The 27,059-nt window shown below is 40.2% G+C and overlaps 3 protein-coding genes across 6 annotated transcripts; all 3 read left to right on the plus strand.

Moving 5' to 3' along the window:
- Positions 1-459: 459 nt before the first annotated feature.
- Positions 460-6,405, plus strand: LOC137168117 (uncharacterized). Of its 3 annotated transcripts, none has more exons than XM_067570600.1 (6): positions 460-565; positions 1,815-2,041; positions 2,637-4,673; positions 4,781-4,882; positions 5,439-5,501; positions 6,278-6,405. In XM_067570600.1, exons 2-6 carry the CDS (start codon positions 1,822-1,824, stop codon positions 6,304-6,306), a joined length of 2,451 nt encoding a protein of 816 aa, XP_067426701.1. In that variant the 5' UTR covers positions 460-565; positions 1,815-1,821; the 3' UTR covers positions 6,307-6,405. The 3 variants fall into 3 exon arrangements, with proteins under 3 accessions (XP_067426701.1, XP_067426703.1, XP_067426702.1); XM_067570602.1 differs by lacking the exon at positions 460-565 and adding an exon at positions 2,376-2,464 and having other exon boundaries at positions 1,908-2,041; XM_067570601.1 differs by lacking the exon at positions 460-565 and adding an exon at positions 2,400-2,464 and having other exon boundaries at positions 1,953-2,041.
- Positions 6,406-10,645: 4,240 nt separating this feature from the next.
- Positions 10,646-15,165, plus strand: fbxw9 (F-box and WD repeat domain containing 9). 2 transcript variants are annotated; one of them, XM_067570284.1, is made up of 8 exons: positions 10,646-11,328; positions 11,420-11,567; positions 12,112-13,129; positions 13,317-13,465; positions 13,582-13,785; positions 13,902-13,967; positions 14,255-14,371; positions 14,779-15,165. In XM_067570284.1, exons 1-7 carry the CDS (start codon positions 11,240-11,242, stop codon positions 14,327-14,329), a joined length of 1,749 nt encoding a protein of 582 aa, XP_067426385.1. In that variant the 5' UTR covers positions 10,646-11,239; the 3' UTR covers positions 14,330-14,371; positions 14,779-15,165. The 2 variants fall into 2 exon arrangements, with proteins under 2 accessions (XP_067426385.1, XP_067426384.1); XM_067570283.1 differs by having other exon boundaries at positions 10,647-11,328; positions 14,255-15,165.
- Positions 15,166-17,353: 2,188 nt separating this feature from the next.
- On the plus strand, positions 17,354-26,905 carry dhps (deoxyhypusine synthase). Its single transcript, XM_067615474.1, has 10 exons — positions 17,354-17,514; positions 19,347-19,546; positions 19,730-19,885; positions 20,010-20,131; positions 20,690-20,786; positions 20,949-21,035; positions 21,537-21,642; positions 21,734-21,837; positions 22,173-22,298; positions 23,439-26,905. Exons 2-10 carry the CDS (start codon positions 19,352-19,354, stop codon positions 23,532-23,534), a joined length of 1,089 nt encoding a protein of 362 aa, XP_067471575.1. The 5' UTR covers positions 17,354-17,514; positions 19,347-19,351; the 3' UTR covers positions 23,535-26,905.
- The last annotated feature ends 154 nt before the right edge of the window (positions 26,906-27,059 follow it).

Consider the following 27,059-nt stretch of genomic DNA (forward strand, 5'->3'; position numbering starts at 1 on the left):
CCAGCACTGCGACAAGACCAACCCTAGGTCCGCTGGCGGACCGAGCTAAACAGTGGCGTACCTGTGTGGCGTCAGATTGGGTAATTGAGGCTGTAACCAGGGGTCCATGGCCGATATAAGATCTGCGTGCTCTTATTAGTCGAATTTTCTTCTCTCAGTTTGTCCCCTCAACCAAGTTTGCTATCTGATTGCATGGTAAAATAGAAAGAGTAGAGTTTTGACAACATGTGAAGTTACTGAATAGAGCTACACAACTGTGACAGTGAAAGAGCTTGCAGCTACAATCCAGACAGATTTCTGACTGAGATTAAAATCTAAAGTAGTTTTCTGAACAGCCAGTAAAGACTAATTTTGTTTGATTGGAGTCTGGCTCCATCTAGTGTTCTGATGGCATACTGACATTCAGTCCAGCAGGACCTCAGTGTTCACTTCTGATTGGCTTCAACCCAAATCAGCTGATGGTGCACAGACTTGTCTGATCAGCAGCTACTTAAACTCAGGTGTGTCTGCTGCACACTTTTAATCACTTGTGTTCTGTGTTTTTCATCTCCAAGTTCTTAACAAGGTAAAGTGACTGTACTTTTTTTGATCATGAAAGACAAAATGAAAAAAGCATCTTAAGGCTTTAGAAGCTTGATCTTTGGGTGGTGGCAGCTAGTGAAGGGGAAATGAAGTTCCCTGAAGCACAGAATCAATATGAAACAACTGCATTGAAAATGGTTCACTGTTTCGAAGCATTTGATACAGTCAACATCTGCCTGGCAAGTATTGATATTACACTTGTATAGCTGAATTAAATCTGAGCCTGAGATGTCAAATTGTAAGTGCTCTTATTGCTTTGATTATTGTTATTTTGTTCAATACAGTCTATTATAAACATGAATCACCTTTAAACAGTCTACAGCTGTTTTTAGATACCATGGCAGATTGATAAGCACATCCTGTATCTTTTTTTCATCACTTAAAACATGTGACGATTAAGCACTTTGGCATCATAATGAAATAAAGATAACATAATGACTTTACTTTCAATTGGTTGTAGTAGATAGATTGCACTGATTCTAACTAGTATTGTGTGTATATCCAAAACCTGATATCTGTGCCATAAAGCTCCATTGCTTTCCAAAACGCATCAATGACCCACATCGTTGCACTGTGACATGTTCCTTCATTACCATAAACGCAGTGCTGTAGTTTCTTTTGAGCCAATCCCATGAACACCATCCTGCTGTTGCAAATGCTCACTAGAGCACCAAATGTGGATCAAATCGCTGTTAAAAAATAGTCCCCAATAAATGCACAATTTGCTCCTGGTCGAGTAACATTTGCTAAAAACTACAGTGGCCAGCTGTTCTTGCTGAACCTTTTTTGAAAATAAATAAATAAAACTATATATTTGTGCTTTTCTTTTATGCCATCAGTAGGAACCACTGAGTGCCACAGATATAGTCTTTGGTTGTGGGCTTGTCAAAAATATCTTGGGTGGGTAGGGTCCTGCTGGGTGACTTTAGACTCAGTATTTCTAAAATCCTAGCTGTCGACCTGATTTCTTTATTTCTAGCACTATTGATAATCTGAATACGTAAAACTGACATGTGTCCTTGGATGAAACAATGTATTACAGTAATTAATTTGCCACAGTATTACTTTGCACATGAATGGCCTGTGGGACCAGTGGAAGATGCCTTTAACCCTTCAAATAACACATACTGCAGTCAAAATGTGTGTTACAAAATATTTGGTACACTGAAGTTAAGATTTACACTGCTCCTATCACTGCAGTATGTCTAACAGTCCCTCCTTCACCTCTGTAGGTTGAATATGGCAGCAACAGCAGCTGTTGGCAGACCTCCACCAGTTCATCCAGGACCGGATGGAGGGAATGGCACCAACCAGAACCCAGGACCATCATCCCATCCTCAGCACCACGTATCTGCCCAGCCTGTCTTCTACGTCCATGCTCCACATCCACCCCCTTTCCTTCACTACCAGTGGCCCATGCCCTTCTCCTATAACCCCTTTGCTGGCTTCCCAGGCATGGGTGAGTCTTGTTAGTTTTTTTCCATTTTAAATGTTGGCACAATAACATGAACACCTGTGCAACATAATCATCCAATACAATAGCCCTGACATATGTTACTTGTGAAATTTTTTCGTGAAGGTTTTCAAAACTGTTATCAACTTTTAAAGGTGCATAACCACAATTTAGGTCTCATTCAGCCATTCCTTTCAGTAATAATGTCATGACTTACTGGACTTACTGTAGTTTTCCTCTATGAGAGATTAGCAACATGTCAGCTTACCTTACCTTTTTTGCCAGCCAATGAAAAGAGTAATATAATTTGTCTGATTGCTTGTGTCTCTTGACCTGTCAGACTTTACGATTGTCGTTTTCCCAGACCTCAGCAATTTCCCAAGGTCAGATGAATCCCCATGCTCAAAACTTGAACACAGCTTCACAAAGGTTCAAGCTTTAATTTATTCATCTGTACATATATAAAACATACATATACAGCAGATATTGTAAGGTAATACTTATGGTCTTCATTATCCCTGTTTGTTCTCATTGAGAATTATGAAACTGGAACCATCATCTCAGTTCATTTGACCAGTATTTTTTTTTTCCTACCTCTCAGGCTATGGTATGGTCATGCCCCCATTCCCTCCTCCCCCCTACATGGAGGCTCCAGCCTACATCCTGCCCCACCCTCACATCCCACCAGTCGACTACAGACTCTTGCTCCACCCCCAGGTCCACGCTTCCAACGCACCCTACCAGAACCCAAACCAGACCCGCAGAATTCGCCAGCCTCATTCTTTCCCTGTTAGAGAAACTGTGAATTCTGAGGTCCAAACAGAACCCCCACAGAGAGGTGGAGATGGTTATGGTGGAGGAAGCCCACTCATCAGCTCAGATTCTGGACATGGAGCTGCCTCAAGCTCTTTATCCTCCTCGCGCTCCAGCTTACAAAAACAAGGATCTCCCTCAAGCTCTCCATCTTCCTCACACTCCTGCTTACAAAAACAAGGATCTCCTGAGGTTAAGAATTATAGCTTACCCAGCAGACAAAAGAAGAAAGATTTCCAGGTTGACAGGACATGCACAAGTAGCTCAGTTAAACATTGCTTCAACATCCTACATCCTACAGGAATGAAGACTGTCCAACCTTGTATCAGAGCAACTGTAGAAACACAGAATAGGTGTAAAGACAGTGTAGGTCAGGAGAATTTAGTCTCTTACAGAAATGCTCACTGCAATATGTGGTCAGTGAGTTCTACAGGCAGTATGACTCCTGTGTGTAACTCTTCTCAACGAGAGGAAGAAGTTGTCAAAGAGAGACGTGTCTCTGTTCCTGACATTCTGATGAGTTGGGGAGGTGGCACACCACAAGCGGCCATACTGAAAATGGCAGACAAGGTGCTGTCTCAGAATGAAGACCAGCTGCTGTCTTCTGAAGTAGAGCATGAAAAGTGTGTTTACCAGAGTCCGACTGAGACAAATAATGGTCCATTGGTGGCTGATGCTGACGGGATCTTAAGTTCTACGGACAGTGAACTTGTTTTCAAGATCCTCAAATTGCCTTTTGCTCTAGATGAGCTCCTCTCAGAGTCCAAAATAGAAAATGATCCAGTGGGATTGGTTGGTTCTGTACAGCATAGCTTACCCTACAATGATGAACTGCTGCATTCACTAAACAAATCCCAGAAGCTCCCTGACTGTGAGCTAGAAAATAACAGTGAGACAAATCCACATGAAGACACCACAGAGATCATTCCTTATCAAATGTCTTTAAGTAGTGGTCAGATGAAGAGAAACATGAATGAGTCTGTGTGGTCTGTGGAGTCTCTAGCCCCCTTTGTCCCCACTAAGGATTGGCTGACGCAAAATGGCATGTTTGAGTCTGAAGCAATTGTTGAGATGACAGAGGAAGCTAAAAATGGCCAACTGTCACCTCAAAATGACAACCTAATTATCAAAGCTAGTACAGAAAGGAGGCGCAGTCGGAGGTTTTCTTCTATATTTAGTACCCCAGCTGAGAAGCTAAGCCTACCAAAGATGCCAGAAATGGAGAGTGAAATTGATGACTCTGATGACCTCATGAGAGGACTGTCAAAGCAAGGCCAGAGTGTTGCTCCTTCTGAAAAGGACCCCTTGGCTTTCTCAACTTGCCTGAGTAAAAACCACTTATCTACCCCAACTGAAGAGGATGTTGGTGAAAATAGGTCTTCTGAACCTGAGGCTAATCAAAGCCCAAACCAGGAATCTTATATTGTAACTGAGCAGCAAGTGAAAAGCCCCTATAAAAGCCCAAACCAGGAATCTCATATTGTAACTGAGCAGCAGGTGAAAAGCCCCTGCTCTCCTGAGCAAGAAGAAACTCTTGTCTCAAACTCTGCAGCAGGGAGGAAAATCCTGTCTACATGCCACTCTGATAACACAGTGGACATGAGGGTGGAGGATGGAGTATATGGGAATGAAGAAGATGGTCAGGTGAGAAACGAGCAACTATGCATCCCTGTGGCTCATCAGAAAATAGTCGAAGTGTCTCCATCCAAGGGACATTTGGTGGACTGTGGCATCCAATGTTCTGAATTACAGGAGCTGAAATGCTCATGTGAGGAGTTGAAAACCAACATGGGACCAAATGGAAAACACCTTTTTAAATATTCAGGTTATCTGCAGCTTAATTCAACAATATTAAAAATTTAGCTGTGCCCTTTTTCCTCTTAGGAAAAGCTTTGTAAATGTGTAGTGCCTTAACCGTTACTTGTCTCATAGATATGAAGAAAGACAGCAATGGCAAGGCTGAGGGATTCTTCATAAATGGACACATGCAGAAAAACCACAGGAGGCATGGTCAGTGGAGGAACAAACGTCAAGGTAATATATGTGGTTTAGAATCAGAGTGCCAAATGTGTGCAAGTTGTCAAAACAAAGTGTACATGTTGTCATTTTCCAGTACAAATGTCAGTGTGCTGTCCTATGAGATGTTCACGTTAATGATCAGTCTTAAACACCTGAAAACTTGGCATCAAATGTTAAATGTGTCTCTACAACATTAAATCCAGTATTCATGACTAAATAAGCGACAAAACAAAAGTTTAATAATATAAAAAAATCATCTTCTTTGGGAATGTGTGACTGTGGTTTGATCTGGTATAACTGACTGTGAGTAAACATAAGATTTTGATTCAAGTGTTGCTAAATTCTGATTAGTGGACAGAAGTATGTGATATCACCTTTTTTCCAGCGGAAAACCCCTGACCTCAAACCAGATAGAGCATAGACAAAAAACATACAGAAATCTCTAATCGGGAAATAACCAAAATAGTTCTGACTCTGGCTAAAAATGGTGTGATCATGTAAGGTCCCATGACCTTCAGAATCTGATTAAGAAAACAGTTTTTAACAGCATAATTTCTTTCTTGGTCAACAGAAAAGCACGGCAGTCAGCAGGAGGCCTACAACGGATACTGTGGCAAGCCTGGAAAATCAAAGGGTGAGATTCTCAACTTCATCCTCTTGCTCCATTATTGCTGATGGTGATAATGTGGTGCAGATTGCTGAGAAAATGAAGGCAGTCATTCCAAAGACTACAGTAAAATCAGTGTAGTCTTGTTTGTGTAAGCATGTGAGAAGAGTCTTCAATCTCTGGTTCAGACCAAACATCCGTGCAGATAAAATTATCATCTGCAATTGGCCAAATATTGATATTTCTGTCTATAATGACAAAAACTAATGCTCTTATCCCAATAAAACCTCAAAGAGCAATCTAGTGCAACTTGACTTTGTGTCATGTGATTTTTAAGGATTGGATCAAAGTTTTTCAGGTGCTGTAAAACAGTCAGGTGTCCATGTGAACACTGAAAGGTTTTCCTCGCTGTAATTACTCCCTCTGTTCATACTGGTCTAATGTTGAAAGATATCGACTTGACTCATTTGGAGCATGTGAAGCTTCATATTAGCTTCAGATAACCTTTTAAATACATTTGTGCACAGGAGGACTGTGGATTTAGTCCCCTATCACTAACATTGTAAGTGCATTACGAAGGGATCTTCCAATGGTCCTGTAATGTAACTGCATGTATGTGTGACGCCATCTGCTACCACTGGATGGTGTCATACACATTCAGATCCTGCCATAATGGTTTTTAGGGAACTGATATCATTGTACAAAGGTTCCTACTGTACTCACTCATTTTATACTTGCCGAGTGTGCAACACCAACAGATGGAAGCAGGTTTTCTTAGCCTTAATGCAGTTTGTTTCTTCTAGGTGGAAATGGAAGAAACCCACAGTACTGAGCCCTGACCACACTCAACAAGACACTTGGTTTTAAAGAAAGAATTTAATATTAAAATGAAATTAAAATGTGTTTTCAATAAATGTTTTGTATATGTCAATATTTTTCTCATGTTTTATTTCTTAACATGGTTTAAGATATCTTAACCACAAACTGCTGTTTAGTTTTTCCTTTAACTTAATGCACAGCTTGTAGGTTTACTTTGTGACTGTTTTTGTTTTTTCCTGAGAAACCTGCTAATTAGAATTCCTGCTTATACCCAAAGGGCAGTATTTCGAAAGAGTTCAGTATGCAAAAGAAGACAGACAAAAAGCAGGAACCTTTTCCAAGAAAAAGTTTGAACCCATCAAATCTGCAGCTGGTGTTGACCGAAGGCATCGCACATGCTGCTTGGAACAATCCTCCGATTTTAGTTATGGAATATTTTGTTGCCAGAAGAAAGTACTTGTCACTGGGAATGTGATAAATCTTCATTTTGTAATGAAGTTTGCGTTTGCATCAGATGAAGTCATCTCCAGAGTCTTTGAAGTCAGACTTTTATTTGGAACTTAGGAACTATTTAGAACTATTTCATTTGTTAATGAGTCAGTCTGCTAATAATTATTTTTGCTGGGATTATTTTGAGATGCAGTTTTGTCAGTTTAATTGTTAATCTGTAAGTGAGCTTCTTATTTTTTTAATCTTTTTACAAAATACTTATGTGATTCCTGATAACCTTTTTCTGACTCTTTGACTGGAGTCATTCCATAGTAGCAACAGCTGGGACCACCTCCTCATGATTTATGATAGCATGCTAGTATGATTAATAGCCCTCAATGGATAGCCTCCAAAGGTAGTCATCTCTTTAGTATTGTACATTTGAATTGAAGAGATGAGGATAACAGCTTACTCTGTTCTTGACCAGTAGGGGAGAACGGGGTAACATGAGCCACTTTTTACATTTGATGTTTTTACTGCAAAAAAGTGTATTTGTTTCAAATAAGTTACTATATATACCTCAGGTTGTTGTGTACCCATGGAAATTAAAATAAGTTATCTAATTATTATGGTTTTAGAATAATGAGACATCAAAAAAAGTTAGTTCTATGGCACAATTTGCCCAAAGGTAAAGGTAAAATTGAGCGCTCTATGGGTAAATAGTGCTACCATTAAATACTGATATAAAAATTACACAATCAAACAAATTATAAAATTAAAAATAATTTTGAACTTTATTAATGCCATCAATTTAACAAAAGCAAAAACGTGTACTTTTAAGTAAAACCATATGTTTGTGTCTTGTTGTTCAACATTTTCAGTAAAGATTAAACTGTGATCTTTGTGTGTTAGCTACAGAAAGAATGTGTGTGTAAATGTGCTTTTGTGTATACAGATGAGTGACAAATTAAAGGAAAAACTGGTCCAGGTCTGAATGCTTGACCCTTACAGTGAGGGGATCTGGGGGCTCTGTTATGCTGTGGGGGGCATTTTGCTGGCATGGTTTGGGTCCGCTTGTCTCCTTAGAGGGAAGGGTCACTGCAAATCAATACAAAGATGTTCTGACTGATCAACTTTATCCTATGATGAAACATTTCTATCCTGATGGGAGTGGTCTCTTCTGGGATGACAATGTCCCCATCCAAAGGGCACGAGGGGTCACTGAATGGTTTGATGAGTATGAAAATGATGTGCATCATATGGTATGACCTTTGCAGTCACCAGATCTCAACCCAGTTGAACTCCTATGGGAGATTTTGGACTGTCATGTTAGACAGCGCTCTTCACCACCATCATCACAACACCACATGAGGGAATATCTTTTTGAGGAACAGTGTTCATCCCTCCAGAAGAGTTCCAGAGACCTTAAAATCAATGCCAAGGTGTATTGAAGCTGTTCTGGGAGCACATGGTGGCCCAACACCTTACTGAGACACTTTATGTTGGCTTTTCCTTTAATTTGTCACCTGTCTATATGTGCAGCATGTTTGTGTGTGGCTTAAACTTAACATTAGTCAACAATTAGGTATTTATTCATCAACACTGTAGCACTTGTAACAGGGTTCAAACATGAACAGGGTCTCTAGAATATCAGAAAATAATTTTGGGGGGTAAATTGAGCCATTGACTCAACTTGCCCCAACATCACTGGCTCGTTTTACCCCACAACCTCCATTTCGACAAAACTGTTTCATACAGTGGCTCAGATCCAGTCATGCTTAGTTTATGACCTTATTTTGTAGTTTACACTTACTTAAATTAACATGTAATAATGTCTAAAACTTATCTTTTCTAATTAAGATACAGGACTGATAACTTTAGTAACATGATGAATTCACTTAGCATGACAAAAGTCTTTTTTTTTGCTCTGTTTTGCTGACCACTCTCTCCATGTGCTCAAGTCCAAGATGGATTGAGTAAAGTCTATACTTTCTTAATTTGTGGTCACATGATTACTTTTGTTTATGGTTACCTTGATAAAGGGGGTGGCTCATTTTACCCACTGGCTCTATTTACCCCGTTCTCCCTTATAGCAGAGCTCTGCAGAGGGATGCTCATCGTCTTGTGAGGGTTCCATGTTACAGACCAAGCTCTGGAAAACAAATCAACAATTCATGGATTGAACAATTCCAGGCCCTGCGAAAGATGACACACCACAACCATCCAGATGAAGCCTTTGCACGAGACAAATAAAATACATAGTAGCATGCAAACAAGTATAATTTGTGATGAGCTGCAACAAGCCTGGTGTTGTGGGAAATAACCAGGCAAGGATTTACAGAAAGGAAATCAGGTCAGGTGGTTGGCATGTTACTTATCAGAATCTCACTGACTCAGTGTTTAAGTGTCAGTTGGTGACATACTTGGCTTTGAAGGCTCACAGAGTCTTGATGGTGACTGTTTGTGTGTTGATGCAGTTACCGTTAAGTGCTCTGTAGTTTCATCCTGTGTCTGTCTGACATCAGCATTCCTCCACCCTAAGCTGCCCGGAGAGGTTCAAAAACACCCAGTATTCACAAAACATACGGATTCAGGTAAGTCTTATACACTCTGGCTGTACCAGAGTTGTGTGTTTGGGTATGATTTACATAACTTTCAGGGACACATACCAAAAGCCATGTCCCCAAATGGTAAAATGCTGATTTTTTGGTCAGTGGTTGTGGTTAGGGTAAGTCTCTAAGAAATCAATATAAGTCTATGTAAATACCCCAAAAGTGACACAAGTGTGTATGTGTATGGCAGTGGTTATATGATCTCATCATGTACATTAACTACAGGTATATGCTGTATGTCTACATAATACAACAAATATTCATTGTGACTCAGTATTTGTGTGTGTGACTGTGTAATTATCTGTCCTTCTAAATTGTATCTGATTGTTGCCAACAAAAGCTTTTGAAGTTTTGTTTAAAACATCAGCATGAATCTTAAGATCTTGAGAAAAAATTGAATTTATTCACCTAAATTTATTCACCTAAATCCCCTAAACTACTGAGAATGCTTTATGGCCAATCTGGTTTAATGTTTGCAACCCCAGACAGAAGAAATGGACCTCACAGAACAAACTTGGCATGAATAAATGCATGAAAATGATGATTTGCAGTGACTTTGTATTTGAAGAGGATCTTGTGGTATTTAAGGCTAGCCTAAACAAAACGTCTGGATAAGTTTTAGACTTAAAGAAAATATTTAAATTGAGCAAACTAATAACCTCAATTCTTCAGCTTGTCTAGTCCACAAATTAACCTACAACTATTATTATGATTAATAATAGTATTAGTCATAGCAGCATGTTGTTCAGACAATACAGTAACCTACTGTAAGTAACTTGGTAATAGCACTCAGCGGATCAGAGAGGGCTGTAAATTTTCGTTGTGGCCAATGAAAGCATTGTAAAACTTATGAGTAAAAGTCTTTCTTGTGGCTGTAAAATGTGAGATATGATAACGCAGTCAAAACATTAGTCAGGCCAAGAGTGTTTTCTTTGCAGCACAGTGGTAAAGAGACATTTGCTAAAAGTTCTTCTGTCTGTCTGGGAACAGTTTGTCCAAATACGTCTTGATGAGACGAATAATTGAGTTTTTGGTTCAGTCTCTCTACGACATTCCTACGGGCCCTAGGGGGTCAAATTAAGGGTTGAAGTGGCGTAATAATAAAGAAAGAAGAAGAAGAAAGAAACAAACACACGAAATACAATAGGGTCTTCGCCCCTTTGGAGCTCAGGCCCTGACAATAGGGTCCTCGCCTCGACTACTGTTTTACAGTAGTCCTCTGCCTTTTGGGCTCGGTCCCTAATAACAAGAATTTAAGAACTATGTAATTCAACAGTTGGTGGCGATAGTGGTTCGAATGTTGGCAATTCGTCATTAAACCGGAAGTAGAAGAAGAAGAAGCTGATTTGAATTTGTAGTTCGCCTTGATAACAGCTGACAAATGACAGTTGATAATCCTTCATTACATGGGATTTCAGTGTTAATTTGGGAACCAGCAACATGTTTATATCGTAACAGTGGTCACCAGCTGACTCGGGCGACGACTTTCGACCAACGACAGGCGTTGTCAAAGAGAGGCAGGGCTTGTTATTAGTAACATTTAGCAGTAGCTTCTTGAAGCTAACGGTAACTTGCTGTGTTACAGCTTTAGTTCGTCGTTTTTGCTTTAACGTGAGGTTCCTTATATGAAGTTGAGAGACATATATTGCCGGTAGCTAGTCAATGAAACCGAAAAGAAAAGGACTGTGGATTGTGTTTATGGCAAGTCGCTTTGTTCATGCACCATTTGTAATGTTACTAATGTAGCTTACGTTATAAACCTATAACAGCTAGCATTTTGTCAGTTTTCACTCTCAAAAATAGTTGAGGTTTTATGTATGAAATTACATGAAACCAGCAATAGAGAATAGAGGTAAAGTAATGTTGCTTTAAAGTGCATAAGTTAGTGTACTGAGAGGAGAAAAGATGATGTCTGAGGCAGGGACAGATGGTGAACAGGGCGGACCCCCTGTGAAAACCCAGATAAGTGAAGCTTCCAGGCCTGACCTGCATGGGTGAGGCTTTCTTTTATCCTATATTAACGTGCTGTTCATATGACAAAATGACATGAGATTATTAAATAAATCTTCTTCATATTCCTTTCAGTCTTCTGCCAGGTGGCCATGCATCCTCAGCAGATGTTAGCCCCTCTCCTGCTGCAGAGACCAGTGGCTTGTTGTCATTACCATGGGAGATGGTGACCCACATTGCCTCTCACCTTCCTGCTGAGTGTGTCATCACAGTGCTGCCAAAGGTTCACTTTAAAGATTTTTTGACCCATAACTTCCAGAAAAATCTTTTGGAGTCAAAGTTTCTTGCTTATTTGTGTTGTCTCAATGACTAGATTATACATTCACTTATTCATCCTTAAGTTTGTTGTTTTAGAGTTTACTGTTTGTTTTCCTTGACAGTTTTTAATCTATTTGATCTAGTTTTTAATCTAGTTTTATTTCACTTTATATTATTATTATTATTATAGCTTCTGAATCTACTTTATTTTATTACATGTCCGTCATTATTTCTTGTGTGCATTAGTCTCATTGTTTTTACTGTTTATTGTCTACACTTGTTCTGTCTTATTATTGGCCTGTCAGTCATCTGTCTTTGAATTGCACTAACCTGTATGAAGTGTTATACAAATATAAGTTTGATCGATTGATTAAAACACAGGAAAGCAGGTATAAGTTTCCAGAATCAAACTGGCTTAGACTTTCATAATGATAAGTTAATATAATCAATTAAGCCATATCTTGATGATGAAGGAAACTCTCTTGAATCCCCCCTCCTCATTTTTTCAGGTCTGTCATGCACTTAGCAACGTGGGCAAAGACAGCACTGCTTGGCAGCTCCGGGCACGCAGACTAATAGGATCCCAAGCTGGCTTTCCGGTGGGGCCAAGGGAGGAGTTTGACTGGCCCACTGCTTGTCTGGAGATGGAGCAGCTGATCACCTGCTGGATGGGTCAAGCACACCTTGTGGCCAGACAGACCCAAGAGGATGAGGAGGAACAGGAAAGAGTGAGGCAGCAGCAAAGAGCAGGGCAGGATGGAGAACCAGTAGCAGAGGCACAGGAAGCTGGGAGAGAGGGTGTTGTAGAGGGAGTCGCAGTGCAGGAGGTTGCATATGGTGTTGATGAAGGAATGGAGGTGGCATTGGAAGGTCAGGATGGTGAATTGCAGCCCGCTGCAGGTGAGGACCAACTGGCAAGACTGAGGGAGGAGTTGGAAGAGAGACTAGAGGATGATGCAGGGGCACTAATGGAAGGAGAAAGGGACCACAGGGTGGTGTTGGTTGATGATGAGCAGCAAGATGGTGCTCTTAATCACCAAGAGGACATGGAAGACCCCAGGTATCTGGGTAATGAAAGACATGTAGAGATGGAGCAACGTCAACCCCCCAGAAGTCCTAGCCCACCCCCAGCACTAGAGTGTATCACCCTACCTTCAGGTCACATTGCCCAGGTCAACTCAGTCCTCCTTGTGGGGGGTGAGGGGGCAGTTTGTGCCACAGGGTCCAGAGACTGGAATGTTAAACTGTGGGATCTGCAGGCAGACTCTAGTAGCATGCTGCTACACACGTTGGGTGGGCAGGGCCACTTCAGCACCCATCTGGGCTGGGTCTGGTGTCTGGCATCTCAGGGACCTCTGCTTGCATCAGGGGGCTTCGACAGCACAGTGAGGCTGTGGGACCTACAGGCAGGTGGGGCAGAGAGGGGCCTGATCAGGGCTGGGGCTGCTGTCCTCTGCTTGTCCTGTCAGACGGATGTGTTGCTGGCTGGTACATTTGACAAGAAGGTCAGCATGTATGACACCAGAGGTGAGTGAGTTTAACATAAATTGCATTTCAATTTAGTGCATGTAAAATGTGTGTGCATAAAGTGCCAATAAAAATAATTCCTCAGGCAATATTCTTACAAATTTATGTTATGTTTTTTTGTCTTAGCAGTCAGCTAGCATAGTTCACTTAGTTTCTGTGATTGATTATGTCATAATTTTGTCTACAGCTGCTGAACCACTGGTGAAAAGCATCCGTCTCCATGGCAATGCTGTAATGTGCCTGGCTGCAGATGACAAGTACATCATCTCTGGGAGTAAAGACTGCACTGTGGCTGTCTATGACCGCAGGGCGGACAAAGGCTTGAACAAAGTTCGGGTAGATGGAAGCACACAGACACATTTTTTGTTTCTGAAGAAGTTTGTGTGCAGATATGCTCAGATACACTCTTATACCTGCAGTAGACTAACTCCAACCAACCCCTCCATTTCCAGCTGGGCTCTTACTTGCTGTCCATGAGCCACAGTGACAAAGAGGTGTGGGCTGGAGACAACAGGGGCATGCTCCACTCCTTTTCCATGCAGGCGGGGGTCTTAAAACCTCTGTCCCAGTTTGATGTGGGACACACAGCCTTGGTCACTGGCATCCACAGGACCCCTGGAAGCCTCTACACCTGTTCATCTGATCGTACTGTCAAGGTAGGATGAGGCAAATGCTTTGTTGCTTTGTTTCTTTAGTGAACTCCACCACTGAACATTCTTAAGTTGTAGTTTCTCTCACAGCCTTTGGTGTTTTTTTCTTGTCTGTGTTGCAGGTACACATCCCCTGTGCACCTCCGAGGACGTTATGCACTCTGCGTCACCAAGCTGGAGTCAATGGGGTTAGTACTTAATACCACATCTCATGGACATTCAAAATATCAATTGTTAATTAAATTATATAAAGATGAGTTTATATTTAACAACATACGTAACTTGAGAGCAAATTAACAATTTGTACAATGAACAGAAAGTTAAGAAGTATCAGGTGTCTGTGAGGATGTAGTTTGTGGTTTTTCTATGTCTTTTAAATATATTTGTAGTTGATTCATTCAGGTTCATCCTCATTTCTGAAATGTCTTTCTCCCTGTGTCTTCTCAACCATACCCCTCCTGTCTTCAATTACCAGCTGAGTGTGGAGGCTGGAATCCTGGCTGTAGCCTCAGGGGACATGTGTGTGGAAATCTGGAGGCCCAGAAAATGAAAGAACAAGACCAGCACACTTTATGTCAAGACTTGAAAGCAGGTGGTGACAAAGCCTGATGCCATTCAACACTGTATTGGTCCTTCAGAATTTGGAAAACCTGGAGTGTAAGATGTTGAAAAAGGAAAAAAAACAAAAGAAATGTCTCTCTTGCCTTGCTGGCTGGCTGGCTATATCAAGAGAGATGTAAGTAGTAACTTAACAAATGAACACTAGGAGGTAGGACTGGAAATGAAGAGAATCGAGCCCCTTGTTGCACACGTGGGCAAATTAATTTATTTTGCTGCACTGCCAAACACAGATGTTAAAAAGTGTCAGTTGTGCTTAAAGTCTCCAGAGTTTTTAGAAATATTTGCTGCAGTTGTTTAATGGTAATTCATTTTTCAATGCATTTTTAATTTCTTGTTTGGCATTTTTTAAAAGATCCTTTGTTCACCTTTATTTGACAGTTGAAAGTGTATCTCCGAGGCTTTGATCTAACCACGGCGGATATGTGGTATGAGTCTTAATCAGTAGGCCACCAAGGTGCCCCTTGTCTGACATTCTTCTGCAAACAAAAACGTGTGTGTGAACACTGGCATCGTGTTTATCGCTGATGTTTGTCCCGTGCACTCATTTGCCATTTTGTGCCAGTACTCGAAGCTCTCATAGACACTGTTTGAAGAAGTGTCTGTCTAGCACATTCAAAAGGTGTGGAAACTACAGACATTTAAAGGCTTCACAGTACTTGCATGCTCTCAAACTGACTGAATCCATTACAGTTACTGACATTTTATCAAAAGCATTACAGTTACTTGTCATGTATAGTGAAATAAAGCCCTCTGTGACACACACGATTGTATTTGTAAAGCTATTTATTGGAACACAATCAGCAGTGCTAATGAATATTATTTTACTTGTAAGTGTGTCTGGTCCTGCATTGTTCCACTGCCTCAACAAAGCAGCAGTGTGTATGTATGTGTGTGTATTCTAGTTTTAACAATTATTTAACCGCTTGGGTAAATCTAACTATAAGTAATTTACATAATACTTGACAAATGTAAACAATAAACGACATTAAACAACTATTTCCACAAATGATGTAATTAAATGGCTCAAAGTCTTTGTTCACTGCCCTGTGATGAGTTACGGTGGAGCATAAAGATTGTTTGGATTGGACAAAACAGTTGTTAAAATGTCATATTGTCTACTTCATCTATGCAGCTTTTGTATGTTGAAGTCTTTCCCCTCTCAGTCAGCTATAATCTGCTCCTCACCTATGCTTAGTGCTGACTTTAATTGACGTTTAAAGGGCAATGTAAGAAGTATGAGCTGCACTCTGTGAAGATGTTAAAAGCACCAGCCCAGTGATTCATGTTCACTGCTGGCAGATGAATTTCTTTGCTAAAAGGTTTATCTTGTAGTCCTTTGACAGTAGAAAATCATTGATTTCACTCATACAGAACCTGTCCATGTGGCTGTCAGTTATGTGTTAGTCACCAGTAGCACTAGTCTGTACTGAAGACTGTTGAGCAGCACACAGGTGTTCTTAACTTTGAATGGGTTGGATGAGGCAGCAGTCCTGACAGTCAGAGATCTTTTGGGACAAAGGCAGACAGGATGACATTTTACAGGATATAAGACAATGTAATAATCAAGAAAACAAGTTAAAATACTCAGTTGACATCCTGTGTTGAATAACAGACCTGGAGCATGCCAGTAGACACTGTATATTCTGAATCATGTGAATCTTCAAGCATCTTAAGTAGGGCAGTTCAGATACATGGTGATGTGTAGCTAGAATGCATGTAGTTGTTCAGATTATTATATACCTTAATTCTCTCCATGCTTGCCTCCACCTGAAGTTGGTCCAGCAGTTTTTGTGCCTGAACAACACTGTTACTGCTGCACATCTTTCCAGACATTGGCTGTAGTATAAGACTCCTATTACCATATGTTGATTCAATATCCCCCAAAAGGAGTGACAAGAAAAGCATTTAGAGCAATAGTTTGCTTGATCCAGAGAGTCGGCTCAGGTTGTTCAAGAGAGCATAGTCAGAGAGGCTCCTGACTCTCCTTTTTGACCCGTTCCCCCTTTTTATTCACTGTTGGGGCCACTTCAAAGGCCCTGTGATATTGAAGGTCATATAACACAGTTCTGGAAATGTCACAAACATCACAGCCAACACTCATGAAAATATTACTGGTAAAGGCATTATGTTATGCTTCAGATATGCTGTCCTTTAAGCTACAATTATAAATAAGTTAAAAAAAAAAGGTATATGATTTGTCGATTTCTGCAGTAATAGCAAGGTGGGACATTTGAGGTCTTAATCTATTAATTTGGTTTAATGTGTTCTTAGTGGGCAGAAGTACAGGGTGTAAAAAAAAATAGGCAAGCATACACTTTTTATTAGATGACTCCAGACAAGGAACTGTAAATGGGTGTGTGACACAGTAAGTATGCAAGAATGTGTTAATTATAGGAAAACAGTTTGAGCACTTCAGCAAGACTGGTATTAACTTAGAAGGACAGAGAATGATGCTCTAGATAAGTATGTTTACTAAAGTTTAGTTGTAAAGTAGAGATTGCACCTTTTTTTATACATCGTTAGTTTGTTGAGTGGGGGGTTATTTGCAGAGTAAACAATGAACTTATGGATATTCAACACTTTTTAAGTATAAACAAGCCAGCCAGAATAACATCTACACCACACTGAGGTGTAGGTGCAGGTGAAAGTAGTCCTGCCTAAATAAAAGGCTCAGGTATATTTTATATAAAAATCAATGACATTGTTAGTGAGTATAATGATAAAATAATGTCGCCCTGTGTCAGTAGGGTTTTAGGTATTCTGTGCTCCTCCTTTACATAGACTATACGTGGGATAGGACAAAACATTAGCAGCAACACCTTTTTGACATGGTGTTGATAAAAACTCAGCATTATGAGCTCCACGTCTAGACAAGACTTTATGGAGACAACAGTACTGATTAATGAAATAATACTTCAATGGGACTTGCGCAGAATGCAGTTTGGTCAAGTTTGTTCCTTCGCGGTTTCCGTAGTGTGAGTTTCTATGCGGCGTCCCATGCGTTTGTTTACAGGAATGCAAACAACCAGTAATTGTCTTTCTTCTGTCTGCTGACAGCTGCTTAGTACCCAACCACCTTCTTCACTTCATCACCCATCGCCTCTTCAAGAATAGGTACGTTTTCATCTCTGTCTGTGTTATTTAACCAGGATCAAAGTCGGGACGTAACCAGCTCACAGTTAGCTTGTCTCAGCTAACTTACAGACCACGTGGGTTAAGTGTTTTATATTATTTTTTGTCCAGTCAAACACTATACATATTTTTATGCAGGTAATCCTCTGTGCAATGAATTATTGATGTGAGGAAACGAAGCTTCTTGAAGCGTTAAATCAATATGGGGCCGCTGTGATGAAAATGACTCTATTATTAAAAGGGCGAAACCTGCTGGTCAACTCTTGATACTGCATTTGTATTTGTAAATCGATTGGACATGATTTTAGGGTGTCTGCAGGTCTTGAGAAGTCTTAAAAACATTCGATCAAGTTTCCTCTAAAAATCCCAATTAAGATAACAAAGTGTTTATAGAGTCTGTACTAAAACACTTAAATATTGTCACCATTAACAGCTGTAAGCTCGTCTCTAATAATAACAGGTTAAAGTTGGTTTTAGTAAGAGATGAATGTCTAGCATTTTGAAATGCATTTTGAAATCCAATTTATGCGGTTTCTCTGGGTCCATGTCGCACTAATTTAATTGTGTCATTAGAAATTGTTGTTATATACTGCAGGGAAGTACTGAAAATGTGAAATAATAATAATAATAATAATAATAACTAATTCGAGACCATAAACCTACTGGTTTTCCATCATGCTTTAACTTTTTTTTGGCCAGTATGATTGTGAAACAAGTATAAAAATGCATTCTGTGTGGTATCAAAATATGAAAGGTTTAAAATGCCCACATAAAAAAATCAAGCAATGGAATAAAGTGAAATCCAATGCACATTGTTATTTGTATTTCCTGTTATGTATGCGTTTACTGTGCCATAATTAAATGAAATAACATATTTTCCACCAAAAAAGCCAAACATTTCCAAGTTCCAGCTTCTAAATTGTGAGCATTTGCTGCTTTTCTGTCTTATGTGATAATAAATAGAATTTTTAGATTGTTGGTTGGACAAAACCAGCAGTTTGAAGACGTCACCTTGGGCTTTAGGAAGGGGGTATTTTTCTACAGTGGCCAAGAGAGCTTAATGCACTGCAACCCAAGAAAACCACCTGCATGTCTGTTTGCTTGTCTTTTCTTAATGTGCAGTGTGTTGAGCTCTCTCAGCTGCTGTACTGGATTAATTTAGAAAACAATCTTTGTTGCAGTCCTGCTCAGAAGCACTCTGTCAGTCCTCAAGAAGTTGTAATTGACCTTCTTCAAAGTATTGAAAACGTACATAAATGAGATTTCAGCGTTTGATCAGTTTGCACAAAAAAATTGTGTGTAGATTGATTTACCGGATTAAATTGAACTTGTTTTAAATTAAACAACACAACACAAAGACCACAAAAACAAAGGGGTCTGACTAGTTTTTCCATTTTTTTGCTCAGACCGGTAAAACTGGTTATCCATCAGTGTATTACAGCTGTGTCACATTACATAATCATTAAATATGCTAAGAAAACTACTTACTGGCTCCCTGCTTTCTGCCTCAGAATCTTCTCTATTGCAACAAGCACATCACAAAATGTGCAGTGATGTAAAGTTCAATGTCAGGCTGTTATATAATATTATTGGATCATATAATTTCTTTTCAACTGCTCATTTATCAGATACGTTTTGCTCAACAACTGGGAAGCTCTTGGCTAAATTTTCAGTATATGTCAATCAGAGATCACATTAGATCCATCCACCAGACATGTGACAGTGACAGTGTCCTGCTATTTTTACTTGATCAGGGCTCTACTGGGCATCTCTTTGATGATGACCATCCTCCTAACACAGTTTTGTTTCTGCAGAAGAGATGGCAGACCATGCCCCCTCTGTTGCAATGGAGGCTGTCCTTAAGCCCAGCTGCAGCCTGCCAGAGGACATGCCGAAGATCAAAGGCTACGACTTTAACCAAGGGGTTGATCACCAGGCGGTGCTCAAGTCCTACCTTACCACGGGTTTCCAGGCCAGCAGTTTCGGCTTGGCCGTCCAGGAGATCAACACCATGGTGAGAGGACTGGGTGTGTGGTTTCTTATAAAAAGCTCTAGTAGCCATACAGATAGTTTTGGTTTTATTGGTGCAGTTTTTAAGATGTTTTTTTAATGAATGGGAACCAAAGCTTTAAATGATAGTCTGTCAGTGTAGATTTGCAATGTTGACCATTGTTGTCTAATAACTGCACACCCACAGATAGAGAAGCGTCTCGAGCCAGTGGAGGTAGATGAAGGAAATGAGGCCAGTGAATCCTCCCACGGCTCGGGCTGCACCATCTTCCTGGGGTACACCTCCAACCTCATCAGTTCTGGAGTCAGGGAGAGCATCCGCTACCTGGCAGAGCACAAAATGGTACAAACTTATACACTATCATAATTATCCAAGTCTGCTCACAGTTAAATGTCCCTGTTGTTTCACATCTAAAACAATTTGACAGGAGAAATGCATTAGTTTCTGTTTTGTTACGCTGTGTTAGGTGGATGTGATTGTAACTACAGCTGGAGGCGTAGAGGAGGATTTGATCAAGTGTCTGGCTCACACATACTTGGGAGACTTCTCCTTGCCTGGCAAGGAGCTCCGCCAGAGGGGCATCAACAGGTTGGCTGCTATTGATTCAGTACACCTCTCACATTGACATCCTCAGAAGGATGATGATCAGGGTTCCAGCTATAAACGTGATACCACTCTCATGTCTACATGCTAAATATGAAACTTTAGTCGTCCAGTAATCGCAGGGTTAGTGGTTTGATCCCCAGCTCCTTTTGTTCACATGTTGGAAGTGTCCTTGGGAAAGCCATTCAAAGACGACCATTTATGCTAAGCTAGGCTAACTAGCTGCTGGCTGTAGCTTCGTATTTGGTGCACAGACTTGAGAGTGATATCAATCTTCTCATTGAGCTCTTGGCAAGAAAGCAAAAATATTTCTTTAAACATGGAAATGTCAGTGGCAATACCATAAACACAAGTGTACTTGTTTACTTATTCTCCATTATACTGTATGTCAACATAACATCATCAATAGCAGATGTGCTACGTGCTCAAAATGACAAACACATGATGCAGGAGTATCATAAGATACCCATCTTAGAAGTCCCTGTTCAACCTTTTCTCCTTCATCTCTCCCACTTCTACCTCCTCTGGCCTCGCTGCATGCAGGATAGGGAACCTGTTAGTGCCCAATGATAACTACTGTAAGTTTGAAGACTGGCTGATGCCCATCCTGGACCAGATGTTGTTGGAGCAGAACACAGAGGTGGGATATTGTTTGTCTATTGCGCCCAAAAACAGTGGAAAGTTTCAGTAGCTGTTAGTCCAATGTCCTTACTGACACACAGCTGTGCAGTTAGGATGTTCCAGACTTTTATCTTATTGTTTGTATCATATGACATGTGATTTGTGACCTCTCTTGTTTCAGGGCACACGCTGGACTCCTTCCAAAATGATCCATCGGCTTGGCAAGGAGATCAATAATACTGACTCTGTCTATTACTGGGCGTATAAGGTTAGTTCATACTGGTAATGTATTGTATTATAAGTGAACAGGAGATAGAATAATAACTATGTATTTACAATTTTACAAAGTGATGTACCAAGAAGACAAGAAAAACAAAGGAAGGATTCGAAAAATTACTTAAAATTCAGAAAATAAAGACGAGTTGCAGCAAAAATGGTCTTGATTTTTTAAAAGATTGTCTGAAAGTGGTGTTAAACTGAGTTTGTGACAAGTCTGAAGTTAATTAAAATGAGTCGCAAGTCAAGTCTAGAGTTGATTTTGTTTTTTAAATCCTGGATACAAGTCAACATTTCTAAAATTCTGTCCACGTTGCAGTATATGGATTATGATTTAAAAGTGCGTCCTGTGCCAGTGAAATCAGCGGACTAGTATGAGTTGATTGAATTTACTAATTCTGTTACGTCTGTATGTACGGTGTATTTTTGTCTACGGTGCCTTTTTGTCTGATCAAATCAGTAAATCAGTAAATGTCCTGTTCTTCCCTTTCAGAATGACATTCCAGTGTTTAGTCCCGCGCTGACAGACGGCTCTTTGGGTGACATGATATACTTTCACTCTTATAAGAACCCCGGCCTGATATTGGACATAGTGGAAGGTAGAAGCAACATTAGTGGTCCAGATCACGATCACCAAAGCTGCCTCAGTGTTATCAGTCGGTCATGTCATTGATGTGTACTTTCTGTCAGATATTCGCAGGTTGAACAGCAAGGCGGTGTTTGCCAAAAGAACAGGAATGATCATCTTGGGAGGAGGGCTGGTCAAACATCATATAGCCAATGCTAATCTTATGGTAACCAACTTCTTGTGATCTTTGTTGCTTTGTTGGCTGTACATCAGATTTTGTATACAATTCTGGAAAGTTAAGAAAACTCTTAGTTTTAAACTTAGAGTTTTAGTTAAAAACCCATGATCATTTTCCATGTTGCAATATTTGTCATTGAGAACAATCCTTTTGACTATATATGGACATTATGTAGTTGACTGTTATGGAACCACCGTCAAAACACTTGAGGCAGAACAACAGTCGTGGCCAGCAAAGCAAACCAACTACAACATGCAAAATCCTCTGTCTCCTGGGCTCAGTTTTCTCTCTGGACACACTGTCTCTCCTTTGTCTGTCTCCAGAGGAATGGAGCCGATTACGCAGTGTTTGTGAACACGGGTCAGGAGTTTGACGGCTCAGACTCTGGGGCCAGACCTGATGAGGCCGTGTCCTGGGGCAAGATCAGAACAGATGCCAAACCCGTCAAGGTACCGACATTTATCCGGGCCATATTTGCCATGACCAGACCAAGACTAATGTCAACATTATGTTTCATTTATTACAGATATATCTGCAGATACTCTTGTTTAATAGAAGTTATTTTCAGACGTCTTCTGCTTCACTTTCAAATATTTCTCAGCCCTTACATAATGCACCTGAACTGTTTCAGATGTGGATTTTTTCCTGCATGACTATTGAACATTAGTGCAGACGCAAACAGAATCAGCTGACAAACAGACAGTTGATCTTTAACGGTTAACACACACTGCTGATGTGTAGGTGGTAGGTGAAAAGTTTTCTACACCTACATCATGTGACCGATTTGAACTCCGCTGAGCAACAAATGTTGTCCGGAACCACACTTAAATGTCAGAAGCTGGTGATTTAACACACTTTATCATCTATACTCTTGACCTAGCATCTCATTGGGTGTTGTGGCCATTAAAATTCAATTTTATTTATTTATATAGCACAAAATCAACATAAAATAAAAAGAGACAATGCAAACAATCCTGACTTATTTATAGATGACTAATCTATCAATTGTGGTCACATTTTTATATCACATCTGATTCAGGCATTGGCAAGGTGATGATCAGACAGGCTTGATGCATACAGTGTATTGAATGGCATTGACTGTCTCTTAGATATAACATACTGCTGAGAAACATTAATAAAACTTCTGCTATTATTTTTTATTATTTATGCCGTAAGTATCCACAGTTAGGATTGTTTGAAAACAAAAGCAGTGCCTTAATTAGAAGTAACTGTGTTTCATTGAAATAAATTTCATGGGGATAAATGTGTTTGGACATAGTTTGATGGCGCATCAGAAAGGCAGCCAAATGACGAGCCTGAGTATTAGTTTGGGCCCCTGAAGCTGGAAAGAAAGGCTGTTTCTAACTTCCTAACAAAAGGTTTGAGTGGTAATCAGGAACTGTAGTCCACGCTTGGGCCTCAAGATGGCGATATCTGCTCAACGTTAGATCCAAGGGTGCAGCTGGGGCCAGGACTTCTGGCATCAGAGCACCAAAAAATGAAAATGAAAACCAGGGACCGCACTCATTTAAGTGTTGTTAGTGTGCAACATTACAGAAATATAACAACGTTGCATTCTTTGTTCCCAGCTGTACGCAGATGCCTCTTTAGTCTTCCCTCTGATAGTGGCCGAGACCTTCGCTCTCCATGCTGACAAGATGACTGCGAGCAAGAAAAAAGATTAAACGGTTGCCTCCTTTAATGCTCTGTTAGAAACACCAACCAGCTTTGATCCTCTGATTCTTCCCCTGTTTGTCTAATTGAAAATAAGAGTTTTAGCTTCTGAACCTTTCTGGAAAAAAACCCCCACATGTTTAAGGTCAGGCAACTAAGGTAACATCACAATGTTCTCATACATACAACGCTGCAATCGAATAACTCACTGAATGGGAGTCAGTGGGAGGGTTTCCTGTCTTAATGCTTTCCATACCAATATTTACTTGTTAAAACAAGTACTGTTTTTTTCTCTCTTATTCAGATAGCTGAAATAACATGGTTGCATGCTATAGCACGTACCAAAGAGACGGTGTAGAACGCGTCAGATTTTAGCATGTGTGTGAGAGAGAGAGAGAAAGAGAAAGGATAAATACACACTCAGGCAGTTTTATTTAAAAAGAAAGTTTGAATTTATTTCAGTTTAGTTGTGGCATGATACAGTCACTTTAATGTTATTTATGTGAAGAATCCTTTTTATATTATTAAACTTACTGTCGGGGGGGAAGATGTCTTTGTTTAGTTTAATAAATCATAAACTGATCATTTTTCCTTTTATTCAGTGAGCGTTTAGTGGACAATTGGTGTTTGTGCAGTACGTCTATGTCAGAAGTCCACAGGGGGGTCCTGAATGTGATCTTTTTGTCTGAAGTGATGAAAAATAATATTTAGAATATTAAATACAATTTGAAAAACCTCAGTTGCATCTGAAATATATCTAGAAACAAAAAAGTGGACTACACGTGACCACAGAAAGTGTCTTGCTATTGAAGGCATAACCAATTTTCCTAATAGACCACTGAGAGATACATTTATCTATAAACGTATATTTTTTTTTGGGTTGTAAAAAAAAACCTCAGATGTCTTTCTGTAAACTCGGATTCAGCTTCCATCCTCTTGAAATGTCTGTTTTTAATAAACAAAAAGACAAAACGTGCTACGCACAGTGCGGTGTGATTCTGCGGCCAGAGTTTGTCATTGAAACGTTTTATGAGTCTGTCTGAGATTGTCTGGAGAGCACCTCCAGTCACCTTCATGCCGTTTGTGAGATCCTCCCTTCAAAGCATGTACTCCAGCTTCTCGTAAGAGCAACTCTCAACTGATGCATGTGTGTATTGTTACTGCTTGCTCATACACAGACAAGCAGTTATAGGTGGGACTCTCAGCTCCTTCCCCTTCTGTTGTCAGCAGAATCAACCACATAATCTCGTAACAATGATAAAGACATTTCCCATCACAATGCATCAGTCTGCTGTTGTGGGAAAGGATATTTCCTGTGGTTAATCTCTGTTCCCATATCCTTAAGCTTTAGCCAGTGTTATATTCACAACCTGGTTATATTTGCAGCTTTTAGAATGGAAATCTGTGTGTTTAGTAAATTAACTGAACCCTTTGTGGGTTGAGTTGTTTAAAGTTTCTTTTGTAGTGGGAATATTGACCTTTTCATTTTTGGAAACAGAGATGGAGAAGTGGAATTGGAACTGGGATAAGGTCAACTTTCCCTAAACCTCAGCCCTGTGTGTCTCACACACACACACACACACACACACACACACACTCACACTCACGAGTTGGGCGTTCCTGTCTTGGTACAAACTGCTTTTCCATTCAGTCCTTCTATCATTTCCTATTGGCGGTGGCACAGTGTGTGTTTACCCAGGGCTTGACAATTAAATTTTTTTTTTTTTTTTTCAAAGGCAGCGGTGTATGAATTTTCAGCCTATAGAAACTCATGTTTGTTCTGTGCTTAATAGAAAGATTACAGGGAGACGGAGAGGGCTGAAAAGAGTGAGATAGAGACTCTGTGCATGTGTGTGTGGATGAGCTGTAGTCACGCTATGATAATATTGTGTGGCGTCTGCACAGAGCAGACAGTGTTTGCCCCCTCCTTCTCTGCGGAACAATCAGTACACTGTGTGATGTGCAGGGCCACAGCAGTAATAATGGCAATTATGTCTTCTCCAGGGGCAGATTGGCAGCTTTTTTATGGTGAGAAGCAAAGAGCCAGACACGAAGGGAGAAAGAAGGAAAACACAGGAGGGAGAAGGGGGGGGGGGGGGCTGACCTGCTGCACAGCTGCAGGGTGGGGCGAATCTGTGAGAAGTGGGGGGAGAGAGAGAGAGAGGGAAAAGAAAGGAAATACACCGAGGATAGATTTGTGCACATTTGCATATTTATATCACTTTCTGATTAGGTTTGTGTATGACTGTGAGATTGGGTGAGTGCTCCGTCCGGTTGCATTGGCCCAGCTCCTTATCTCCACCTCTGTTTACCTGTTATGTTGCCATAGGAACACCCATCCTGGGAAGCCTATTGGCCAACCCGAAGAGGTTGAGGCAGGTGAGGGAGTGCAGGTGCGTGGGAGGAAGGAAGAAAGAAATTTTTTAGAGTGAGGGACGAGACAGACAGATAAACATTCAGATACAGAAGGAAAACAATAAAGTAATAAATGTATGAAAGGCGGATGAAGATGATTGGAAGCAGGACAAGCTGAGTAAGACGGTGTTAGAGAGACCTCATGCTGCTTTCTCAGAAACAGGAAGTTGTCAGTTGAACCGCTGTCTCCTCTCCTGACGCAGCTGATGACGACCATGTGTCACTGTTGCTATAGTAACCACGTAGCAAGGACAAACATCCGGATGACAGCTTACTGTTGTGACACCATTTAAAAAAACAAAAAAACCTAATTTGTTATAAAAATAATAGTGAGAGGATGTGGTGACAAGTTCCCCTTTTGCCTTTCGGAAGTCCAGGTACCGATGCATAAGAAATGTATCTCTTGTGACTTGTCTCTAAAGGAAATGCATTCGGATGTCACTGATCTAAGATTATTCAGTACTGTAAGAGTAACTTTACCATTATGTCTTCACATTTCCTCCATATTTCAAGGAATGAAAAAAGCACGGCTAAGAAAGAGAATTGAAAGCCGCATGATCACTACTATGATGTAATCCAACTTCAAGTCACTGTGAGATATAAATTTACAATATCAAAAATTACGCAGAAGTGAAAAAATAGAAAAACTTGGTTTCGCTTTCCTCATTTGACCTTTTAATATGTAATTGAAGCATCACTTGTGTAAATGTGAATTTATATTTTGCGAGTTCTTTTGTCTTATTTGAATCTAAGATGTTTTCTGTTTTGACTTTTCTCCTGTTTCTGGTCTGCGCTTCTTTTCTTGATAATGTGAACATGTGATAGGCCTTCCACTGTCCTCTAGTTGATTACCTTGATTTGTAACACATCTTCTTGTTAGTATAAATGCCGGTCAAGTGACTGTTGTTCCTATCCTGATGAAGGTTTGCTGATCTTTATAAGTGGAAAAATAAATGCATCTGAATTATGTGTGTGTGGCTTTCAGTTCTCTCTTTCTTGATGCCTGCCTGCTAGTCAGCATCTCACAATGATAGCTGTGTTTTTTATTGACAGTAACATGGTGTCATGAAACTTTAGCCTCTTTGTTTTCTTGATATTTTTTTTCTCTCGCTCAATGTCTC

The sequence above is a fragment of the Thunnus thynnus genome, chromosome 17 (assembly GCF_963924715.1).
Source record: "Thunnus thynnus chromosome 17, fThuThy2.1, whole genome shotgun sequence".
Classification (NCBI taxonomy): domain Eukaryota; kingdom Metazoa; phylum Chordata; class Actinopteri; order Scombriformes; family Scombridae; genus Thunnus; species Thunnus thynnus.